General features: G+C 65.7%; 2 protein-coding genes across 2 annotated transcripts in view; one reads left to right on the top strand and one right to left on the bottom strand.

The window, feature by feature from the left end:
• The first annotated feature begins 5,476 nt into the window (after nt 1-5,476).
• On the top strand, nt 5,477-13,871 carry LOC130861076 (basic proline-rich protein-like). The gene is made up of 11 exons (XM_057749565.1): nt 5,477-5,487; nt 6,619-6,944; nt 7,801-8,634; nt 8,869-9,116; nt 9,672-9,805; nt 10,357-10,534; nt 11,698-11,824; nt 12,090-12,465; nt 12,675-12,839; nt 13,046-13,179; nt 13,795-13,871. Exons 1-11 carry the CDS (start codon nt 5,477-5,479, stop codon nt 13,869-13,871), a joined length of 2,610 nt encoding a protein of 869 aa, XP_057605548.1.
• A 4,114-nt stretch (nt 13,872-17,985) lies between these two features.
• TTYH3 (tweety family member 3) overlaps nt 17,986-21,480 on the bottom strand; it is a 51,362-nt gene continuing 47,867 nt past the window's right edge. Inside the window, exon 14 of the mRNA XM_057749925.1 lies at nt 17,986-18,278. Within this exon, the coding sequence (XP_057605908.1) occupies nt 18,186-18,278 (93 nt within the window). The 3' untranslated portion in view covers nt 17,986-18,185. The remainder of the gene's footprint in view (nt 18,279-21,480) is intronic.

Raw genomic sequence — 21,480 nt, 5'->3', positions numbered from 1 at the left:
ATCTGCTCACCTTGGGGCACGTGGGGGCTGATAAGGTTTTCCTGGAGCCAGTGCCAAGCAGGAGCCGCCAGGTCTGACGCCACCCCCACCCTGGCGTGGGGGGCAGTGGCGGCCCGAAGGACACTTGGCGTCCCTTGGCCTGGCCTCCCTCCTGCAGGGGCCCCGCAGGGCTTACCTCTCAGGGCTGCCCCTCCTGCTCCACACCCTTCCTTCCCTCCACAGCCCTGGGAATCGAAGCAGGCCCCCCTGCCCCCGGCAGGCAGAGCGTCCTTGCCCCTCCCTGGGCCTCAGTTTCTCCATCTGAGGGTGCCAAGTGGGCTCAGCTGGGGGCAGAAGCAAAGCTGGCCTTGGCCCACAGGAGGGACGTGGAGGTGGGCTCTGGGTGGCCCGGGCCGTGGAGACACCGTGCTGGTGGGGGTGAGGCTGGTGTTTCTCCCTCCCTGGCAGGCCTGGGCCAGCAAACGGGGGCTCCTTCCTGGACAGAGGCAGGAGCCTGCAGGGAGTGCAGAACCCACCCCAGCCAGGCCTTAGCCCCTGGGAGGGGCGCTCTATCCCCATTCTAGGTCCCCACCCATTTTATAGATGTCGCGATTGAGGCTCACGCGGAGATATAATTGGCCCAGGACCACGCAACCAGTGGCCGGTGGAGCTGCTCTACTTGGTCACAACCCTGCAGGAGTGGGGTCAGGATTCGGGGGGCAGGACAGAGACCCCAGCTCCCCTCTGTCACTCCCTGGCTCCCACAGCCACACCCCCAGGCTCAGCACGTGTTTGCGAGGCCCCGCCCTTGGCAGTCCTCCACGTGAGCGCATGTCTGTTCGTAGCCCTACTGGGTGAGGGCTTCCCTTCCCATTTTACAGATGGAGAGACGGAGGCCACTGTGGGCAGCGTGCATGTGTCCCTGGTGAGGCGTTGCTGTGAACGACCCTCAAGGGGTCACTCGGAGCCCTTCAAAAGGATGTGCTTGAGGGGCTCCAAAAGCCCTTGGTGGTGCTGCTCTGAGGGGCTGGGGCTGGGGGAGAGGGCTCCCTAATGGCCCCAGAGTGGGCGGGTTGGGACCTGGCTGGGTCTGTGGGACCTCCTGGGCCTTGGGCTGGTACCAGCTGTGAGTATCCCACGATGGCAGCCATCGTGGAGGAACCTCAACTAGCCCAGACAGGCCTATCAGAAAAGGGGCCACTGGCCGGGCACACTAGCCAGTGAGAGAAGCTGGGGGCCAGCAGGGCTGGGCAGGGAGGGGAAGGATGGAGCAGCCCGGCTGACATCTGGCCTGGAGCGGGGGCTGTTATGATTCCTCCAGATGGGCTCTGGGCTCCGGGAGCCTCCAGGGAAGCAGGCTGCTCCAGGTTTATAAACAGATGCAGCAGCATCCCGGATTTGAGGGCGGAAGAGCTGGGAATCCAATTAGATGAGAAAGTGGCTGGGGCATCCGAGGGCCGGCCTGAAGATGGGGCTACCAGAGCCTCGAGGACCCGGAGAGCCCCGCCCCCAGCACCAGCCCAGAGATGGGGACACAGGACACCAGGCGTGGGTTCAGAGTGGACCTCCATGTGCTGCTCTGTGACCTGGGGCCATGACCCCTCCTTGGATGGGGGTGAGGCAAGGGGAGGGGAACCAGACCCGGGCAGCTCTCCATCACTCGCTCCCAAACATTTACAGAGCGCCTGCGGCGTGGCGTTGTGGGGACACGACAGAATGTGTATTGCAGTGGGAGAGACAGATGATAAATAGCTCAACAAATATTACGCACAGACTGTTCTAGATGGCGATTTGTACTAGAAAGAAAGGAAAACAGGACAATAGCATTAAAAACAAAACAAAAACAAAGCTTGCAGTCCAATGCAAGAGCCCCTGGCTGCACTTAGACACTGAGCACCTGAAATGCATGAATTGAAATGTGACTATAAAAGAATGCTAGATTGGCAGTTCCTGGTGGCCTAGGCTTCTGCTGCCACGGCCTAGGTTCAGTCCCTGGTCGGGGAACTGAGATCCCACAAGCCATGTGGCATGGCCAAAAACCCCCCAAAACGCTAGGTTTCTAAGACGTGATGCAGAAAAATGATGTAAAATATCTCCTTAATAATCTCACATTGATTACTTGTTAAAATGATCATATTTTGGATATGTTGGGTTAAAATAGATCCAAAATTAATTCCACCTGTTTTAAAAGCTCTTTTTTTTTTTTTTTTTTTAGCAAGGCCACTAGAAAGTTTTAAATTGCGTCTCCGCTTGCATTCTACTTCTATGGGACGGCGCAGGCTGAGATGGTGAGAGGGAGGGCCGGGGCCATTTCAGCTGGGGCAGGACGGGAGCTCTCAGGGCAGGTGACTGCTGCCTTGAGACCCCGTGCCGAGAAAGACCCAGCCTGGGAGACCCAGAAAGAATGACCCAGGCAGAGGGGACTGAAGGGGCAAAGGCCCTGAGGTCAGAGCAGGAAGCGGGCTGGCGTGGCCGGAGCGTCGGGGGCCGGGGTGGTGTGAGGTGACGTTGTGGAGGTGAGCTGAGGCCGCACCCGTGAGGGGGTCAGGCTGAACGCCGCCGGGGCAGCAGCGTGGGGAGTGAGCTGGTCTGGGTCTGGCCCCCTGGCTTGAATCCTCTCGGGGCAGCTCCGGCCCAGCTCCCCGAGGGAGCGCCAGCCACTGCCCCGGCCCGGGACACCAGGAGGTCCGTGCTGGTCCCCGTGTCCCCACACCACACTCCCTGCAGCCCCGCCTGGGCCGGCCGCCACCTGCCCCCCACCCGCTCAGGCTAACCCCCGCGAACGCTCCCGCCAAGATGGTTGGGAAAGGCCCCGGGGAGCCGCCAGCTCCCAAAATAACCTCCCACCAGTTCCAGGACATCTGTGGGGGGCGGAGTCCCAGAACCCCAAGCTGCGCGCTCCACCAGCCCCGTGCAGGGTGGCGCTGGGAGCGGGGACACGGGTGCGAGGCGGGGAGGGGGAGACAGGGACAGGGAGAGACGGCTAGAGAAACCAAGAGACGGACAGAGACCAGGAGATGCACACGGAGAAACGGGGTCACAGAAGGGGGCCCTGGCGGCGGGCGGAGCGTGGGGCGCCAGCAAGCCCTGGTCTGAGATGGGGCAGCCCCAGCCCCTTTAGACGGACCAGCCAGGCGGGCCTCCAGGGGAGGGAGGGGCTGCCCCCCGCCCCCGAGATGAGGTCTGGCCAGGTGGGCCGCTGAGCAGAAGGTGGGGGTGGATGGATAATCCGTGCCGGGGTGGGGCCCCCACGACACAGCCTAGCAGCCCCGTCTGACCTGGTTGGCCCCACAAGGCCTCAGAGGGCCCGAAGGACTCATCTCCTAGGCTCTCTATTTTCCCAGGGGGTAAACAGGCTCAGAGAGGCCAAGTCACTTGTCTGCGGACCACAGCACACACGTGGCAGGCCAGGATGCTTTCCCCTCTGTCCTTCACACACGTGGTCCCCACTCCCCCAGCTGGCGAACTTCCCCTGCCCTGGGTCCCCAGGGGGGTGGGAACGGTCCCCTAGCAGTGCGGCCAGCACTCGCCAAACTTGGGGAATGTCCCCTGCCCAAGGAGACGCAGGGCAGGGGAGAGCCCCAGTGGGCCGGCACCTGCAACGGCAGGCCTGGGGGGCAGGCTGCGGCAGAGGGGGGCTGCCTGGAAGCCCGACCCCACCCCATCCCACCCCAGGGCCCAGCCTGGAATTCTGGGAAGTGGGAACGGAAGGGTGGTCTTTTGAGATTAAAGAGTCTTTGCTGAAAGACCCCCAGCCCAGTCCACATGGTCCATCCACCCATCCATCCATCATTCATTCAACAAACATTTACTAAATGCTCATTGTGTGTGGGGAGCTGGGTGGCCAGCACGGATGGGGTGAACAGTCCAGACGGGAGACTAAGGCCAAGAGTGGGGTGGAGCCCGCCTGAGGCCACCTGGCCACGGTGGGGGCCCGTCTGGTCTGGGCACATGGGGAGGGGAGCAGCCGTGGACTGGTCTGGAGTCTGCACGGTCAGCGTCAGGGTCAGGTCAGGACTCTGCAGGGTCTGGGGTGCCCCCAGCCCACACGTCCCAGAGAAGAGTGGAGGCGTTTTCTACCGAAAAACCAAGATTGTCCATTAAATGACCCCCCCCCCCCATTCAAGGTCCTGCTTGTTTTGTGATGGTGGAGATTTTGCAACGTGTTTCTTGACCCCAACAAGGGTCAAGTTCAAGAAGTGAGTGCCCACCAGGTACCCGAGGACGCAGCAGAACATGGGAGAGGCAGACTGAAGCCAGGCAGGCGCCCACCCGGCTGGAGGAAGCCAGCCCCCCGGCCACAGCAGGATGTTGCGGAGGAGGGCTGCGGTGGGCAGGACTCCGGGCCCAGGACAGAGGCCGGCCACCCTCAGGGGACAGGAGCGGGCCCGGTGGAGAGGGGGAGGGGAGGGCGTGGCTGGCAGGGGCCCAGGCAGAGGGTTTCCACTGGTGGACTGATCTCCCCCGTGAAGCGGTGGGGGAGGCCCCTGAGAGGGAGCCCCGCTCGGGCTTAGCGCCGGAGCCTGGGGGAGGCAGAGGGCAAGGCCGAGTGGGTGGGGAGGAAGCGGAGCCCCGCGCTGCCACGCACCTCCTCTCACTTCCTTGGCCTCTGCCCTCCCCTGCCCCTCCCCGTCCCAGGCAGCGGCTCAGGGCCCAGGGCCAGCACGCCAGCTCACCCCGGCCGCCGGGACCACCAGGGCCAGCCCACCCCCGTCCCCGGTCTGACTGCTGCTCCCACTTCCCCAGGCTGGGACGGGACACGAGATTCTTTCAAAAACATTTCCTTTGCAAAATAATCCTTCGAAATATGTTTTTGGAAAGGACTCGTGATCAGAACAGGAAGAAGTTAATTACAGTCCCTCCCCAGAGGGGCGCGGGGGAGGAAGCCTGATGGTCAGAAGCAGGAGAGAGGCCCAGGATGGCCGCTCCACGCCCCACCCACGCGTGGCCTCAGCCGCCTCCCCACTGCCCTGCTGGCCCCGGCCCCCTCCCCCATCAGCCCACAGATGGGGAGACAGAGACCCAGAGAGGCCCAGGGACGTGGCCAGGGTCACAGGTTCAAGGCAGAGCAGGACAGAGCCCTTGACCCCCTCTGCCATGTGGCATCCACGTGAGTGTGTGGATGGACGTGTGCACGCGTGTGTCCGCGTGCCAGGGCGTGTGGGTCTGGAGGTGCACAAGGGCGAGCCTCATTGAGGTGGGCTGAGGACAGCCTGTGGGTCTGCAGTGCTGGCCTAGCTGGAGCTGGGCCTCTGAGGACCTGACTTCCTCACGGCCCCAGGCAGGCCCCCTGCCCAGGTGCAGAGGTGCTGGACTAGGACCACAGGGGGAAGGAGATGGGGGCTCCCTTTCTGTGCTCCTGCCCTTAAATCCCGAGTACCCTCCAAATAAAGGCCATCCGCTTCCCCGAGGACCTGGACCAGGGCCCACTACGGGCCACCTTCTGGGTGTTTCTACGTCCATCTCAGTGAAAGCTCTGATGCTCACGTTCTGGGTCATGTCTGACAGGTACCAGGGCTCTGGTTATCTTGAAGTTTGGGGTGTTAAACCCTAAACTTTACTTAGCCATCTGGCCAGGGGTCTTACCACCCAGCCCTCAGCACCAGGGTCCCTTTAAGTGTAAATCTAAGGAATGGGCCCTGGGGGCCACCCTTCCACACCTGTCCTTCTGATCATTCACCCACCAGCCCGTCCATTTATCTCACGTCCTTCTGTCCATCTGTATCAGCTTCCTGTTGCTGTTGTAATAAGTTACTGCAAACTTAGTGGCTTTAAACAGCACGATTTATCATCTTACAGTTCTGTGGACCAGAGGTGGGTCTTGTGAGTTAAAATCCAAGTGTGGGCAGAGCTGCGTCCCTTCTGGGGGCTCTAGGAGAGAATCTGTTTCCTGGCCTTCTCCAGCTTCTAGAGGCAGCCTGCCTTCCTCGGCTGGAGACCCTGGCCTCCATCTTCAGAGCCAGCAGTGGTATCCCTCAGCCTCTGCGTCAACCTTCACAGCACTTCTGACTCTCTTTTTCATTTATAAAACCCTGGTGATTACACTGGGTCCACCCACAAGGTCCAGGATAATCTCTCCATCTCAAGAGTCTTCGGTTATCACATCAACGTTCCTTGCCATGTAAGGCAACACGTTCACAGGTTTCAGGGGTTAGGCCGTGGACGTCTTTGGTGGGGGAGGCACTCTTCTGTCTGCCGCCTCATCCTCCCATGTACCTGAGCGTTGCTCATCCATCCATTCATCCTCCTGCCATCCACCCACCTGTGCACCATCTATCCATCGGTCCAGCCAGCCAGCCAGCAGGACATTTACCCACCTGTCCTTCTATCCATCTTTGCACCCACCTATCTACCCTTTGTCTATTCCCACCCATTCATTTATCTGATCATTCATCCACCACCCATCTCTCCATCCATCAGTCCTAACTTCAGTCTTTCCTTTCCAGCCTCTGTCTGTCCATCCATCCATCCAACCATCCATCCACTCACATGTCCATCTGTCCATCTGTCTGTCCAGAGACAGCAGGATGCCAAAGGAGGAGGGTCAGAAAATCACGGAGGATGTGGTAGGGACACGGGGTGGAGCCCCAACCCTCCCAGACCCTGCCTGGCTCGGTTTCCCTCTTGCTCACGGCTCAGCTCCTTCCTGGAAGCATCAGTTGTCACCACCGCCCCCCAGACGAATGACTTCCTCGGCCACACCCACCTGCCCAGAGTAGGGGCTCTCGGAAGACAGAGGCCGCAGCGGACCCTCCTGGGCCCTGACCCTGGCCCCGAGGAGCTGGCGGGTGTTCTGCTGCGTGTATTTGGCCCCGTTGTCATGAGCAGGGCGGGCACCCCCTCTTCAGGCACAGCCCCGGGGGCCGCAGAGGAGACCCCCTGCCCGAGTGGACGGCCAGATGCAGGGATGAGCCGGTCCTCGTTAACTCCACGCCCCTTCTCGGCCCTCCTGGGCTCAGCGCAGGGTGAGCCCCGGGTTCTGGGAGAGGCTGTGGGAAAGGGCCCTCGCAGACCCTTCTCTGGCCTCAGGGTGTCTTGCGGGGGAGTGTTGGTCACCCCAGGGCTTGGGGAGAGGGCCCTGGACCAAGCCCAGGATGACTTGATGGGAAAAAAATGCCCCCAAGAGGAGAATCAGCCTCTGACTGCCAAGACATCCGTGCTTATCACAGCCTTGTCCTCCTTATCTCCCTGCTGGGACAAGGGAGGGCCCCTCGTCCAGGACTCCGAACCAGAGGGCAGGACCCCAGTCGACCTCAGTCTTCTTTCTCCGTCTCTCGCTGTCCCTGTGTCTCACCGTCTCTGTCTCTTGCTGTCTCTTTCTCTCACTGTCTCTGTATCTTCATCTGTGACCCCCCACCCCCATCTCCAGCCACATCCTTCCTCTGCAGCAGAGCCCCTGCCTGGAGTCTGCCAGCCTGGGATTCTGTCCTCGTGGCTTCCCCAGCCCTGTGGGGGGACCTCCTCCCCAGGATGGCCTCCTAGTGGCTTCTAGGAGTGACCTTGGTCCAGGCATGCTCCCCCTCCACCAGGACCTGCATCCCCCCCGTCCACCTGCCTGGATGCTGAGGTGTGGCCAGTCTGAGGTCCTGGAGCAGGACCCTGTGTGGTCAGGGTCTGTGACCCAGCATCACCCGAGGTCATCACGGGAAGGAGTGCTGAGCGTGTGTGTGGATGTGTGAGTAGGTGCCTGGGCTGAGACAGAATGGCTGATGGACAGACAGACGTCTGCTCCCGTAGCCCAGCAGTGGTGGTCATCTGTGCCCGGAGCCCGCCTGCTCCCATGGGCAGCTCCGTGCCCCAAGCTCCCCACGTGACCTCCAGTGGCGCAGGCCGGAGAGGCTGCCGCCGGTTCCCGGCACGTGCCCTCCGGAGAAGCAGGCAGGAACGGGCGTGCCTGCCTCGTGGGCCAGGGCCCTGAGGAGGGGGGCAGGAAGGGAGGCGGGCTGTGCCGCGGGCATCCCAGAGGTCAGCCGGGAGGCAGGGCTGGGCAGCGGCTCAAGACCTCTCGGTCACCCCGGGCTGCCTCCAGCCGTGCCTGGGCCAGCGGTCCTCACAGCGCCCTCCCCCAGACCCAGCCACCCCTCTGTCCGGGACGCAGCCAGGTCTATGCTGGTCGCGCCCCTGGGCGGCCCTGCTCCCAGGGAACCTCCCGCAGCATCCCACACCCGGTGGGGGAAGGAGCTGGACTGTGGGGGAGGCACCAGGGTCAAGACGTGAGCCCCGACTCTGAGCCCCCCGTCTGTGTGACCTTGGGCCAGACAAGCAAGCAGGGCTTCAGCCTCCTGACGGGCAGCGTGGCCCGCGGTGCCCTGCCTCCAAGACCGGCCGGCCTCTCGTCCCCCACCGCCACCCCACCCGGCCTGCCGGAGCCGGACGCGGGCTCTGGCCCAGCCCGAAGGCTCCAGGCTCGCCCTGAGGAGGCCTGCACGTTCCAGCCCCCACGTGGCACAAGACCTGAAGTCCCGCCGTTGTCACCTCTGCGCCCCTGTGGGACGCGCGGTCTCCTGAGACCCCTCGGGGGCCCCCAGGCTGGGGCCCTGGCGAGGCCAGAGAGGACGTCGCTCCAGGAGGAAGGGGAGGGACGCGGCTGTCCTGAGTCTGAGGCCGCCCCAGCCTCCCTGCAGCTCCCCGAGGAGCCGTGGGGTCCCCCCCGTCGTGCTCCCTGACTTCCCCCACGGCGGCCACACCGCGCCCCTGCACCTGGGAGGCGGGGGGGGCCCCCGGGCTGGCGACCGAGGTGGGGCTTGTTCTGCACGTGTGGGGCCGTCTCCAAGGGGGGCTGTGGAGAGAGCGGGGCCCGGAAAAGGACAGGGGCTGGTGGGTCGGGGCAGGGGCCTGGCAGGGGGGGTGGCAAGCCCCCCCCTCTGCTGCCGGGCTGCGCCTTCTCAGCCTCCACCGCGCCCGCCGACACACACCCAGCACAGCCCGCACCGAACGTGCTGGTGCGGGGCCAGGAGGTAAGCCCGGGGTGGCGGCGGTCCCTCCGGCGGCCCCCAGCCCTGCTCAGCCCCGGCCCCCAGCCGTCCTGCCCCCGGCCCGCGTGCACTGTGGACCCGCCTGGACCTCAGCCTCCTCATCGGGGCCGTGGGCTGGGCTCCCAGGTCTCGGAGGGCAGCCTTACGTCCACCAGCAGGCGGGTCTGGTTGATGCTCCCAAGACGCTCGCGGCAGCGGGAGGAGGGGAGGGGAGGCCCTGCCGCAGCCCCGGGGGCCCCTGGCTGGAGGCAGGACCGCACCACAGGCCAGGCCCCCTCTCACCCACTCAGGCTCTGCCCCGGCTGGGGGCCGCGTCCTGTCTGTCCGTCCATTGTTTCTAGGCCACCAGGGCCTGACCCCCCCGCCCCCACTGCGGAGAGGAGGCGCTGGGGGGAGGGGGGAGGGGGGCCAGACCTGTTAACAAGCTTCTTCCCAGCCCCCACCCGCCTGAACGCCGCAGGCCCTTCCCAGGCGGAAAATTCAATTAGTTTCGAGCAACTGCTTTGCTGAAGAGCCAGAGAAAGGGGCAGGAGAGAAAGGGGATCCGCCCTGGAGGCTGGTGTGTGTGTTGGGGGGTGGGGGCGGGGGACACGGGAGACACACGGCCCGCTCAGGTCCCTGTGTTTCCGCAGTCTCTGTCCTGTGCGTCTCTAACGTGCCTTTGTGTGTGATCGTGTGTCCCCGGGGCCCCTGTGCCCAGGTCTGTTCCCTGCACAGACACGGCCCTCACAGCCCTCAGCCGCCCTGCGTGTGCCCCCCGCCTCAGCCATCACTGCAGGCCCCATCCTGGGTCCACGCCAAGCTCTGGGTTATGGAGGCAGGAAGCCTGGTGGCGGGGTGCACAGAGAAGGGTAAGACCCCCCCCCTCCTGCAAAGTGCATCTTGCCCAGCGCCCACTCACAGTGTGGGGCAAGCCCCCACTTCTGGTCCACACTGACCTCTTGTCCTCTTTTCAAATGCTCTAGCCTCTGGGCCACAGGGCCTTTGCTCATACCATCCTCCCATGCCCTGCAAGCCTGCCCTGCAAGAAGCTTGCCCCAGTGTGGGCCAGTCCTTTCCACTCTCACATCACGCCTGGCTGCACAGCAAGCAACAAAGCCTCCGTCTGGATCTCTCTCTGGTGCTCAGTGTGGGCCCAGCACAAAGCAGCGGCTCAAGACATGCGGGCTGAGTGGATGACGTACCAGGCCCACAGGGAAGTTTAGCAAACAGCAGTGGGTCCTGCGGCAGGTATACCTGTCTCTGCTGGTGAACTCCTATGCACCCTGCTATGGCCTGGCTTCCGGGACTCCCTCCTCCCGGATGTCCAGTGTGCTCTGAGGATCAATGAGGAGCAGCATCACATCTTAGCCCTCAGCCTGGGACCCATTATTCCCTGTCTCTGGCCCCGGTCTCCCTTTAGCCACCCAGGTACACCTTCATGGAAGGTCTCCGACGTCACCAGAGTGCAGGAAGGGGCCCGGTGCCCATCCGGCCCTGCCCCTCATCCTGGCACCTCCGTCCCCACCGCCCAGCTGGCCTTCTCTCCTGCTCCCCCTCAGGTCCAGGGCCTCCCTGAGCCCTCTGTGGGGAGTGGAGAGGTGCCCACCTGAGCCAGGCGCACACCGGCCGTGCAGGACACAGAGCTGCAGGGGGACACGGGCGAGCACGCACCAGACCAACAGGGGGACGGGGCGCTGGCCCTCTGAGCACTTCTCGGTGGGGCCCCCCATCTCGCCAGGGAAGGGGCTTCCGCAGCAGGTCGGGGTGGGGGTGGGGCCCCAGGGCCTGCCGGGAAGGAGGGAGGTTTGGGAAGGCGGACGTGGGGAGGCCCGAATGGAGGAATGCGGGCTGGCCCCTCCTCTTTGCCCGAGGAGGGACAGAGGCAGATGGCAGCTGGGGGCTGAGAACGGAGGGGGAGGCCCAGCCAGCCGGGCCCAAGGCTCTGATGGGCGCCTCTGGCCCCTCCATGGGAATCCGTGGGGACACAGCCTTCTCAAGTTCCCGGTCCCCCACCCTGTGCCAGCTGTGTGCAGCTGGGGCCTTGCCCTGAGAAACCCAACACCGGTGGGGGGCGGGGGACCCAGGGCTGCAGGCGGCTTCCCTGACCAGGGCCGCGGGCCATCTGCGACCCACTGCGCCTGTCCTCAGGAAGAGCGGTGCCTGTGAGCCGAGCCCAGGCAGGCTTGGGTCGCCATGGGGCCAGGCCCTGAGCCTCAGTTTCCCCAGAATCGTACCTGCAGCTCCTTTCTCCCGAGGGAGGCGCGCCGCCTCCCTGAGGGGACCGAGCGAAGCCCCCGACCCTCTCCCCCTGCTGGGATGAGCGACGGAGGCTTGGGACACGCCCAGTGCCGGGGAAGGGGGCTTTGCCTCTGGGGGCCAAGGCAGAGGGCAGGCCTTCCCCTGAGCCCCGCCCTCAGGCTCCCCACAACCGCCCCACGTTGCAGATAGGGAGACGGAGGCCCCACCCAGGGTGCCAGCTGCCTAGAGCCACCCTGCCCCAGCGCCCTGCATCCCGCTCAGAGCCTGGAGGGAGGGGGCCGAGAGCGGGGAGGGGCTGCCAGATGGCGGTGATCCCGTGTCGCCGGGGCTTAGACACCTGCCCAGCCCCCTCCCCGCTCCCCTGGGCCTGCCCCAGCATCTCTGCACACCTCCCCTTGCAAGGGGCTTCCCCACGGGGTGGGTGGGGGGAGGGCCGTCTCTCCCTGCCCCAACCCGGTTGCCGCCAGATTTCCTCCATCTCACGCACAGTCTGACCCCACAGGTCTCAGGGCCGCCGAGGGCCGTCCTGGGAACAGGTGGGGCGGGCTGCTGTGACCGGTCACTCGAGTGCCTTTTCTGGACGGGCTCGGGGCTGGAGATGCCCCAGTGCGTGGAGCTGGCAGCCTGGGGTGGGGCGGGGGGACAGGCGGGGAGGTAGCGAACAGACCCCTGCCGAGGGGCCAGGTGGGGGGTGCCCCGGGGGACAGCCAGGGGGACGGGAGGGCACGGTGCTCCCGGTGGCCAAGGCCAGCCCTGAGACGGTCTCCCAGTGAGGGGACAGGTCACTGCTGAGCTGCAGGCAGAGCTGGGATGAGGGCCGGTCTAGGGTGGGGGCCCGGCAGCCAGGCCCACACCTGTCCCCAGGGCTCTGTCCGGGGTCCCCACGCCCCCCAGCGTCTGGCACGGAGCCGGCGCAGGCCCCCCCGCAAGCCCTGCCCGCAGGCCTGTCTTGGGCCAGCACCTGGGACCACGTGGCCTCCAGCCTCAGCACTGGGCCTGCGGGGCTCCCCAGGGCCCACCCCGACTCACATCACCCAAGGGCCCCACAGACCCTGTCCAGGGGGTGTCTGGCGAGGGAGCGCGGAGGCCTCCCAAGCCCGGGAGCTCCCGCTCAGGGGCTCGCCGTGCGGGGCAGCAAGGGGGCGGCCGGTGCCTGTCCGGGCCCGGCACCTCTGCCCCGCCTGCCCCCCCGCACGGGCCGAGGGGCCCCTCCTCCCGGGCGGCCGCCTTTCAGGGCCCGACAGGCCTTTTCAGGGCTGACGGAGGGCAGGTCTGGATTTCCATGTCAATGGGTCGGGCTGGGCCGCCTGGTAAGCTGGTTAACAAGCCCCAGCCCCGCTGGGGAGGCAGCGAGGGGGGTTAACACAAGCTCCATGCTCCGGCTCCGTGGCCTTGCGGTTGCCATGGCGCCCCGCATGGCCTTTTGGGCCACCGCTAATCCTTTCTCTGGGCCTTTCTTCCTGGCCGTCCCACCCCCAGGCTGGTCTCTGGTGACTCGGCCATGCCCAACAAGGCAGGTTTCTCTGCCGGGGTCAGAGGAGGCCACACATCCAGCCCCGGGCCCCCCGCCCCTGGCATGGTCCCGAAGTCCCCAGGCCTCCCGCTCTGGGAACTCCAGTGGCGGGAAGAGAGCCTTTGCCGACGGTCAGCTCCTGTCCTGGGGAGGGGAGGGTGCCCAGGCCCACCCCGGCCCCGTCCGCGGCTCGTGCACCCCCTCAGCCTCAGCCTCACCTCCGCGTCCCCGCACCTTCGGCCCGGCCTCCGTGCGCCCCTGGGATGCGCCAGGCCTGTGCCCGCCTCAGGCCCTTTGCTCCGGCTGTTGTTTTCTCGCCTGGGATGCTCTTCCCCAGATGCCTGCGATGCTCCCCCGACTCGCCTGCCCTCCCGCCTCCAGACTCCAGCGCCAGCTCCGTGTTTCCTGGAGCCTCGTCCCTTCCAGCACGCCTGAGCGCCGTGTCCTCCTCCCCTCCAGAAGGCCAGCCGCGTGAGGGCGGGACCCAGAACCATGGATGTGCCTGGCTCACGGCCGGGGCCGCTCGCTCTGCGTGAAAGCACGGGGGGCTCTCAGCTCAGGGAGGGGCAGTCTGAGCCCCAGGGATGCACAGGCGCGTGAAGTCCCAAGTCTGGGCTGGTCCGACTTCACATGGGAGGTCTTCACTGTCCCGTCTGCCTCCTGCACACAGAATCTCTCCACAGAGACCTCCCTGCGGCATCCTCTGTCCGCGGAAGACAGAATCCTGGGGTCCTGCAGTCCCAGGGTTCAGTTAGCCTGGCCACCAGTCCCACGCTCGGCTCCCCGCGGCACCTCTCCTCCTAGCTTCTGCTTGCATGCCTCCAGCGTTGGGGAGCTCACCACCTGGGCGGTGCAGATGGGGAGGAAGTGCCTCTTTGCACGGGTGTGCTTCTAGTTCCGGCCTCCAGCTCAGACGGTAGGGCAGCTCAGCTTGGATGGACCTTGCCGGCGGCTCCTGTCTTGTGGTGCACGGGTGACCGCTCCCTGGCTGGGCCGGGGATGAGCGTCTATTAGCAAGCATTCGTGCCTGGTAGGTCCTGAGTGCCCCCTGGAACTGGCCGTCTCTCCTCGCCCTTCCTTCCGTAGCCAGGCACCTGCTGATGCTTGCCGTGGGCGCTCTGGAGGCTGGAGCCTCCCGCAGGGCGGCAGAGCCCGTCTTCTGACCCCAGGTCCCTCCCCAGGTCAGGTGGCAAGGCGGCAATGGCCCAGTCTCAGCACCTCCTGCTGAGGGACCTCGCCAGACAAGGCGGCTCTCTGAGCCTCCAAGTACTGAGTGTGAGATGGGAGTGACCCAGGCCTGGGCTCTCCTCCCTCTCCCGCCCCCGAGGGCTCTCGGCTCCCAGGGGCCATGGGAGTGACGGGGGGGCTGCCTACCCAGACTCCTGCCCTGCGCCGCCCTGGCCGGGCCGCCACGATGGTGGGAGCCGTCTGCAGGAGGCCCTGGCTGTGCGGGGGCTGAGTGGACAGCCGTGCAAAGGTGGGGGTGAGGGTGCCTGCTGGGCAGGGCCCCCAAGAAGGCAGGCCGTAGCAAGGGAGGCCAAGCTCAGAGGCGTGTTTGGTCAAGGGCTTCCGTGAGAACGGCCGGCTTTGGGAGGGCATGGGGGCCTCGAGAGCCTCTGGCCCCCGTGGGAGAAGCCCTGTCAGCCTCGCTTTCCTACCTGTCACAGGGAAGACTCCCCACGGGCCCCAAAGGTGGGAGGCAATGGCGAGGCCCTGGGGGGGCGGGCGGCCCACAGACTGGGGAGCTGCTCTCTGCAGCCCGGGGCGGGAGCCGGGTTCCGGGACTCCCTGGGGAGACTGAGGAAGACCAGGCTTCGCGGCTGCCATCGTCTGTGCTGCCGGGGCCGGTGGCTGCCCCCACCCTGGACCTCCTGCCCCCCGCTCCTCCCGGAGGCACACAGGTCGTGAGGGTTGGTGTGGGAGACATCACAGCCCGGAGAGGACGAGGCCCGCAGGCGGGAGGGAAGCGGACGGCCTGCAGGACGCACGAGGGAGCGCGCGGGTGCCTGAATGGAGGTCCCCGCGGGCTGCGCACGGGCTGCCTCCTGCTCCTCCCGGCAGGGGCACAGCCCTGGAGGGGGCGCAGGGCTCGGGCACAGGCTGCCCCCGGGGCCGACACCAGCTTCAGGGGCCTGCCCACCCCCGCCAAGGCCAGCCTTGGGGTGGAGGCGGCAGAGCCGCAGCCCTGACCCGCAGCCGCCCTGGACGGGGCGCTCACAGAGGCCGCCGCAGGCCCTCGGGCGGTGTGGGGGGGCGGGTGGACCTGCCGCACTGGGGGCTCCCGCGGCCTGGAGCAGTGCTGGTCGGCGCGTCCGAGCAGGCCCGGCCACCCGGGAAGCGGCCCAGGTTCGCGCCTGCAGGGGCCCGCGGCCCTCACCCCCCAGCTCTGCTTTCCCCCAGCCCCCAAGCCCAGACCACCCAGAGCTCCTTGGCACCGACCAAAACGGGGGTGCCTTGGCTGAGAGGGTCTGCCTTCTCTGGCCTCGGTCTCCTGACTTGCAGCACACATCAAAGGCAGCCGCTGTGTGGAGCCCAGACAACACCCCCTCGGGTCTCCCCGGAGAACCGGACGGAGCAGGGGAGGCCCCCGTCTCTGGAGGGAGGCAGGTTTGGGCTCACACGCCTGCTCGTAGTTTAAAAACATTCCCTGAGCATAAGCTCTGGCCTGGGCCCAGCAGTTCTGCAGTCACCAAGACAAGATCAGGCTCTGAAGTTCTCAGTGCAGCGGGGCCGGCCTGACAACGACCTTGGTGACAATGGCGACAAGAACACGGGCCCGTTACTGCCCTCACCGGGTGCCAGGCCTTGTGGTCAGCTCACGTGATACTCACAGCACCCTTTGAAGCGGGCTTCTTCATTGCTCCCATTTTACAGTTGAAGAAACTGAGGCACAGAGAAGTTGAATGACTCACCAAAGGTCACCCAACTAATAATTAGCAGAGCCAAGACAGAAAGCCCAGGAATGTGGCTCCAAGAGGCAGATAAGCCGAGTGACCTGGAGCAAAGCATCTAGCTCCCCCTCGGGCTCCGTTTTCCCAAACTCCCTGGCTTGAGGTGAGGTCCTGAGGGTCAAGCCCAGGGCAGGTCTGGCGCAGTCAGAAGCAGGAAGCGGCCGGCGGGGCGTCCTGGACGCAGGCTCGGACCGCTCTCAGGCTGTGGGACCCCCTCCCCGCTGAGCCTCCCTTCAGTACCTGTAAATGAAGTCGTGACCCTGACCCCCCAAGAAGGACGGGGTGGCTGAGGCGTGCAGGCCGCTCATCAGGGGAGCTTCCCAGTGCTCCATCCGGCCATCTGGAGCCGGCAGCCCCCAACGCCCCCGAGGCAGTGGACCCCAGACGGGCCCCGCATCCCCAGCCAGAGCAGGTGGGGCCGCAGAGCCAGCTGCGGGCATGGACTTCGCCCTGGGGGGACGGCACAGAGGTCGTGGGAAGGGGTGGCGAGGGAGGTCCCTGTGGACATACCTGGGCGGCCCAGCCTCTGGGGGGACGTGGAAGATGGCATCAGGGCTGGCCCACCCCCCGAAGCCAGACGGCCACCCCACCCGCCCGCCGTCCTCGCCGGCGCCCCTGGGGAGTAACCCTCCCTCTGGCTCCACGGAGGCGAGGACAGGAAGAGGCAGAGAAACCGGCTGTGCGGGACACCTGAGCCCGCTCACCAGGCCCCCCGGGGGCGGCCGCCTGGGGGCTGGGAGGCTGGGACGCGGCCCGTTCCCACCGTCTGCCCCCCGAGGGCCTGCGAGGAAGCAGGTCAGCAGGTGGCGGGCCAGCTGGGGCCTAGGCCTGCCTTGACCCGCTTCTGCTGGGCAGAGGAGACCAGGCCCGGCCCCCCGGCCCCGGTGTCTGTACCTGTGACCAGGGACACTATCCTGTCCCTCCTGGGTCCCTGGGAACAATGCAGGTCCTAACCCCGTGTCACACTTGGGAGGCTGAGACCGGAGCAGGGCTCGCGGGAGACGTTGTGGAGGCTCCCAGCTCTGCTGCTGCAGGGTTAGCACCAAGGGCCAAGGGAGCCACCCTGGGCGTGGGGGGCCCAGCCTGGGCTTCAGGCTGGGTGAGCTCAGGGCCAAGCACCCCCTTGTCAAAGGCGCACTGGAAGGTCAGCTGACCCTGTGTCTTGGCACAGTGGTTGCAGGCAGACGGCACCTCCCGCTGGAGGCGCAATCCCTGGGGGGCAAGCTCTGCGTCTCACTGGCCCGGGGCCTGGGGGCCTCTCGCCCACGCTCGTGCCCAGGCCTGAGGCTGAGAAAGAGACGCCCTGCCAGTGGGCGCCCAGCAGAACACAGCCGTTACAGGGTTGTGGGCCCCTCTGTCCTTGCTCTGGGCAGGTGCCTGGGGCCCCCAGGACCAGCTGGGGGCACAGGGGCAGGGTGCCCGTCTGTCTGCCCATCCCGTGTGGAGGTGGGGACCACAGGCCACATTCCCGGGGGGGCAGGCCTGGCTCTGCCCGCTCTCCGAGCCACCACCCCCGCTTCCACCAGCTGGGCTCTCTGCCCCTCCTGAGTCACACGTGTCAAAGGGTGCCCTCCATGGCCCCAAGGCTGCCGTGAGGAAGTGCAGGGAGAGAAGACAAGCCTCCCAGATCCTTGGCCGTTAAGGGTGTACTGGGTTGAATGGTGGCCCCGCCGAGAGATAGGTCCAACTTCTAACCTCTAGAACCTGTGAAGGTGATCTTCTTTGGAGAAAGGGTCTCTGTAGATGGAACTAAGCGAAGAACCTTGGGACGAGGTCAGCCTGGATTTAGTGGGTCCTAAATACAAAGACAAGCATCCTTCGAAGAAGAGGAGAGGACACAGAAACACAGAGGGAAGACGGCCCCGCGAGGACAGAGGCAGGACGGAGCGTTGCAGCCACAGGCCCGGGAACGCGGAGGACCGTGAGCGGTCGCCGGAAGCTGGGAGAGAGGCCTGGAGCAGACGCCCCTCTGAGCTTCCAGAGGAAACCAGCCCTGCCCACAGCTTGATCTCGGACTTCTGGCCTCCAGAACGGGGAGACAATAAGTACCTGTGGTTTTAAGCCAAGTTCATGGTCATTTGTTACAGCAGCCCCAGCACACCAATGCGGGAGCAGGGCGGGGTCTGAAAAGGCTTATCTCCCAGAAGGCGGGTGGGCGGGAGGTGGGGGCTGGGAGTGGGCCCGGCTGGCGGACTGCTTGGGCGAACCCTCCCCTAGCACCTTCCACGGACACGAGGGGCTGCCCCACCGAGCCCCGACCCCCGACGGGGGCTTTCGGCGTGTGGGCTCAGGCGAGCTGTAGGACGACGACGTGGGGTCAGCCGTCCAGGGAGGGTGTGTGGCTGCCACCGTCGCGCGTGTCCTGAGCTGGGAGGTGGGCTCCGCAGGGTCCAGCTGCGTCCTTGCAGGGCCGGCAGTGTGCCCCCACCAAGTCCTGTCCACCTCGTGGTCCCCAAACACTCTTCGGGGCAAGGAGAACTGGGGGAGCACGGGCACTGGGATCCCAGGTTCTCAGGGAAGCAGGGGTCAGGCCCGGGTGGTGCCGGGACACCGAGAAGGCCGAGTGTCCGTCTGTTCCCGAGGTACCGTGAGGGCGATGAGGGAGGCTCCGCGCCCGCCCTGGGGATGACAGCAGAGGTCAGGGGTCAGGGGAGGTTCCCTGGGGGAAGCTGACTCAGCCTCCAGAAGCCCCACTTCTCCAGGCAGCGCCTTCCTGATGGGGGCCAACCTTCCGCCCAAAGTTGTCGCCACTGGCCGGACAGGAAGCACGTGGCGCGGGCCACACCCCAGCCCTGGCCCCCCGCCTAGCACTCTGGCCTGGCCTCGGCCTCCCACCTTGGCCTGGCTACCTCTCTGGGGAACAAGGCTGAGGCCAACCCAACCCACCTCCTCCTTCCCGAGTCTGCAGCTGCGCTGGAGGAAGGAGGTGGCTCAAACTGCAGGGACCAGCTCTGGGCGTGTGTACACGCGGACACACATGTCCTCCGTGCACGGCCACACGCCGGCCAGCAGGCACGTGCGGACCTGGGGCTGCCGTGGCTCCCACCCCCAACCAGGGCACACAGGCTGGCCCGCACGTGTGAAGGCATGCGCGCATCTGCACACAGGCAGACACAAGCGTGTGCTCAGAGGAGTACAGCCGACCTCTCTCTGCCAAACTGTGCACAACGGCCCTGAAAAGCAGGTCCTCAGGACCACAGCTGGGGAAGGGTGATGGTGACAGAGATGGGGCGTGTTTGGGCCCGGCAGCTGAGGCATCCCATGCATTTCTACTAACAGCCCTACTCCTTCTCACACTTGATTCTTCAGGGAGGAAACACAGGGCCTTACAGTTAGGACCTGAATTTGTCACCCTGTGGTCCCCTGCTTCCTCCCCACCACCAGCAGGGACTGACGTGTGACTGTGTCAGCGGGGATAAACCTTGCAGGGGGCTGGGAGAGAACACCGACGAAAGGGTCAGAAGAGGCTGAAGAAAGCCTTGGGAGAGGTAAGGAGGGGCTGGGGCAGTGCCACGGCTGCCGTGCACACGTGTGCAGGTCGTGCACGGACCAAGGGTAAATGACTGAAATCCAGCTCATGCTCTACTCATCAAGCTGCAAAGAAGGAGCACCTTTTCCCAAGCAGTGGCCCCAATGTTCTAAAGATCCAGTGTGTACACATCTTAGCCTGTGTGGCTGGGGTCCGTGCTTCCCCAAGACCCCGGGTTGACTCAAGGCTGTGTGTGCGTGTGTACATGTGCTGGCATGTGCTCCTACCCTGAAGGATGCCCAGTCCGCCCCCAGGCCGGGCTCCCATGGGCAGGGGGGCGCATCCCTGTCGGGCCCAGGATGCTGTGGTTCCCACGCTGTCACAATGGCCACACAGCAGCGGGCCCCCGGGGACGGAACCTAATCTCAGGCTATTGAAGACCTGAAAGCCGTGGCCGCTGCCCTGAGCCAGCAGACAGCCCCACCCGGGACACCTGATCCACCGCCGCCCTTGCCTCAAAGGGGGACCCTGTCCCCCCAGGGCCCCCCGCCCCATCAGCGCAGACGGGGAGAAAAACTGGGTCGCTGGGATAGAGTGACAGCCGTGGCAGACGGGGCAGGGGGGGCTGCGGCCACCCCCAGGCACAGCCAAGCCCTGAGGATGCTCCAGGCCTGAGGAAGACCTGCCTCAGGGGTCCCCAGCCCTGCCGGCGCAGGGCACTGGCCTCAGATCACCAAGGAGGGGCTCCAGTTTGGGGGGCAGCTGAGGAGGGAGAGAAACCCCCTGCCGAAGACCCCACATCGAGTTGGGGACAGACCCACGGCTGGGCACCCTCCCTTCCCCCCCAGAGGGGTGCTCCTAGGCCATGCTGCAGGCTGGGGTGTGGGGTCTGAGTCTGGGTATTGGCTCGGGCCTCCCGGCCCCGCTCCTCCTGGGGTAGACCAGCCAGCGGCGTGGGCCTGGGCATGTCCAGCTCCTATTTGGTTTCCTGGCTGCGACAGAGCCAGCCGGGGCAGCAGGGAGAGTCAGGCCTGGCCAGGAGCTCCTTCTGGGAGCAGCATCCCAGGCCATCTCTGTCTGAGGTCTGTTCACCACTGCCACCCTGTCTGTGCTCAGAGTACTGGGCTCTCCTGGAGACCCGTGCAGGGGAGGGGATTTCCTGGGGTGCAAGAGCCACACAGGAGGCGCAGCTCACATGCTCAGCCTCAGGGGCGCCTTGGAGGCATGTGCTAACTGCTCAGGAGCTCTCAGGGCCTGCGTCTCCCCACCTGCCAAGTGAGGCTTGGCTCCTCCAGGCGCTTCCAGCTCTTGGCACATCCAGCAAACTCAGCTCTGCTGGCTTGCCCCTGGCGAGCCCTCTCTGGGTGCCAGGATGTGTGCGGGGGGCCGGAGGGTCCCAGGGTCAAGGAGAAGGGAGTGAGCCTGGAAGAATTCCCCAAGGAGGGGGCAGCTGAGCAGAGAGGCTGAGCCGGAGGTGGGGGGCTGCTGGCAAAGGCACCGGCTGGAAAAGCCGGAGGACCGTCGGTTGGCTGAGCCCCGGGGTGTGCAGGGAGCAGGTAGAGGACACTAGGCGCCAGCCCTCCCGAGAGGGTAATGAATGGGGAGCCGAGGAGGGTGCTGGACCAGAACCCCATTTCTAGGGTTCGGGGGCCAGCCGAGACCCCACTGCCAGCTCCTTGGTCCACTCCAGCTCCGGGCAAGGCCTCAAGCACCTGGGCTTGGAACTGGCCTGGAATGATGGTCCATCTGCCACCCCAGGCGGGCAGGGAAACCGTGGGCCAGAGAGGTGCATGGGCTCCGCAGTGGGGGTCCAGGGGGTGGGCTGGCTTCAGCCCTGCCCTCTGAACCTTGGTCCAACCGAGTCAGGTGCTTGAGAGGAGAAAGGGGCCACTGAGCCTTTGCAGGGCGGACATCGCTGTCAAGCGAAGTGGCCCTCCAGAAGAACCCAGAGGTTGCCTGAGGGCCACCCGCGGGCTCGCCCCTTCCAGCAGCGTCCTCGGCAGTGGGGAGACTTCTGACGTCGGCAGTGGTTGCTCGGCAAACATTCGTGGTCCCTGCGGCGGCGCTGCGCCCAGAGCCCGCTCCTTCCGCGCGGGCGCACCGGGGAGGGGGCGTCAGGCGGGACGGCACGCTGGGCGCTGACCGGGCCTGCTTCTCTGCCCGTCGGAGGGTGGCGATGCACAGCCCCGCAGTCAGGCGTGTTCTAGGACCGGGGCGGGGGCCCCCGGGGCAGACCCCCCCGCCCCCAGCACGGTGTGACGCAGGTCAGCTTACTTCCCTCTCCGGACCTCAGCTTCCTCATTTCCAAAATGAGACCGGGAGACACACCCTACCAAGCCTGTGACCCTGCAG

The sequence above is a fragment of the Hippopotamus amphibius genome, chromosome 9 (genome assembly GCF_030028045.1).
Source record: "Hippopotamus amphibius kiboko isolate mHipAmp2 chromosome 9, mHipAmp2.hap2, whole genome shotgun sequence".
NCBI lineage: Eukaryota > Metazoa > Chordata > Mammalia > Artiodactyla > Hippopotamidae > Hippopotamus > Hippopotamus amphibius.
The sequence above is the reverse complement of the archived record's forward strand: the minus strand, read 5'-3'. Positions and strand labels throughout refer to the sequence as shown.

Excerpts from the sequence above, each read along its gene's own strand:
- LOC130861076 (XM_057749565.1), top strand. Across the intron at positions 9,806-10,356 it reads GGCGGGGTGCACAGAGAAGG|CCACCCAGGTACACCTTCAT; the intron begins GTAAGACCCCCC and ends GTCTCCCTTTAG. Across the intron at positions 11,825-12,089 it reads CGTGGAGCTGGCAGCCTGGG|CGTCTGGCACGGAGCCGGCG; the intron begins GTGGGGCGGGGG and ends CACGCCCCCCAG.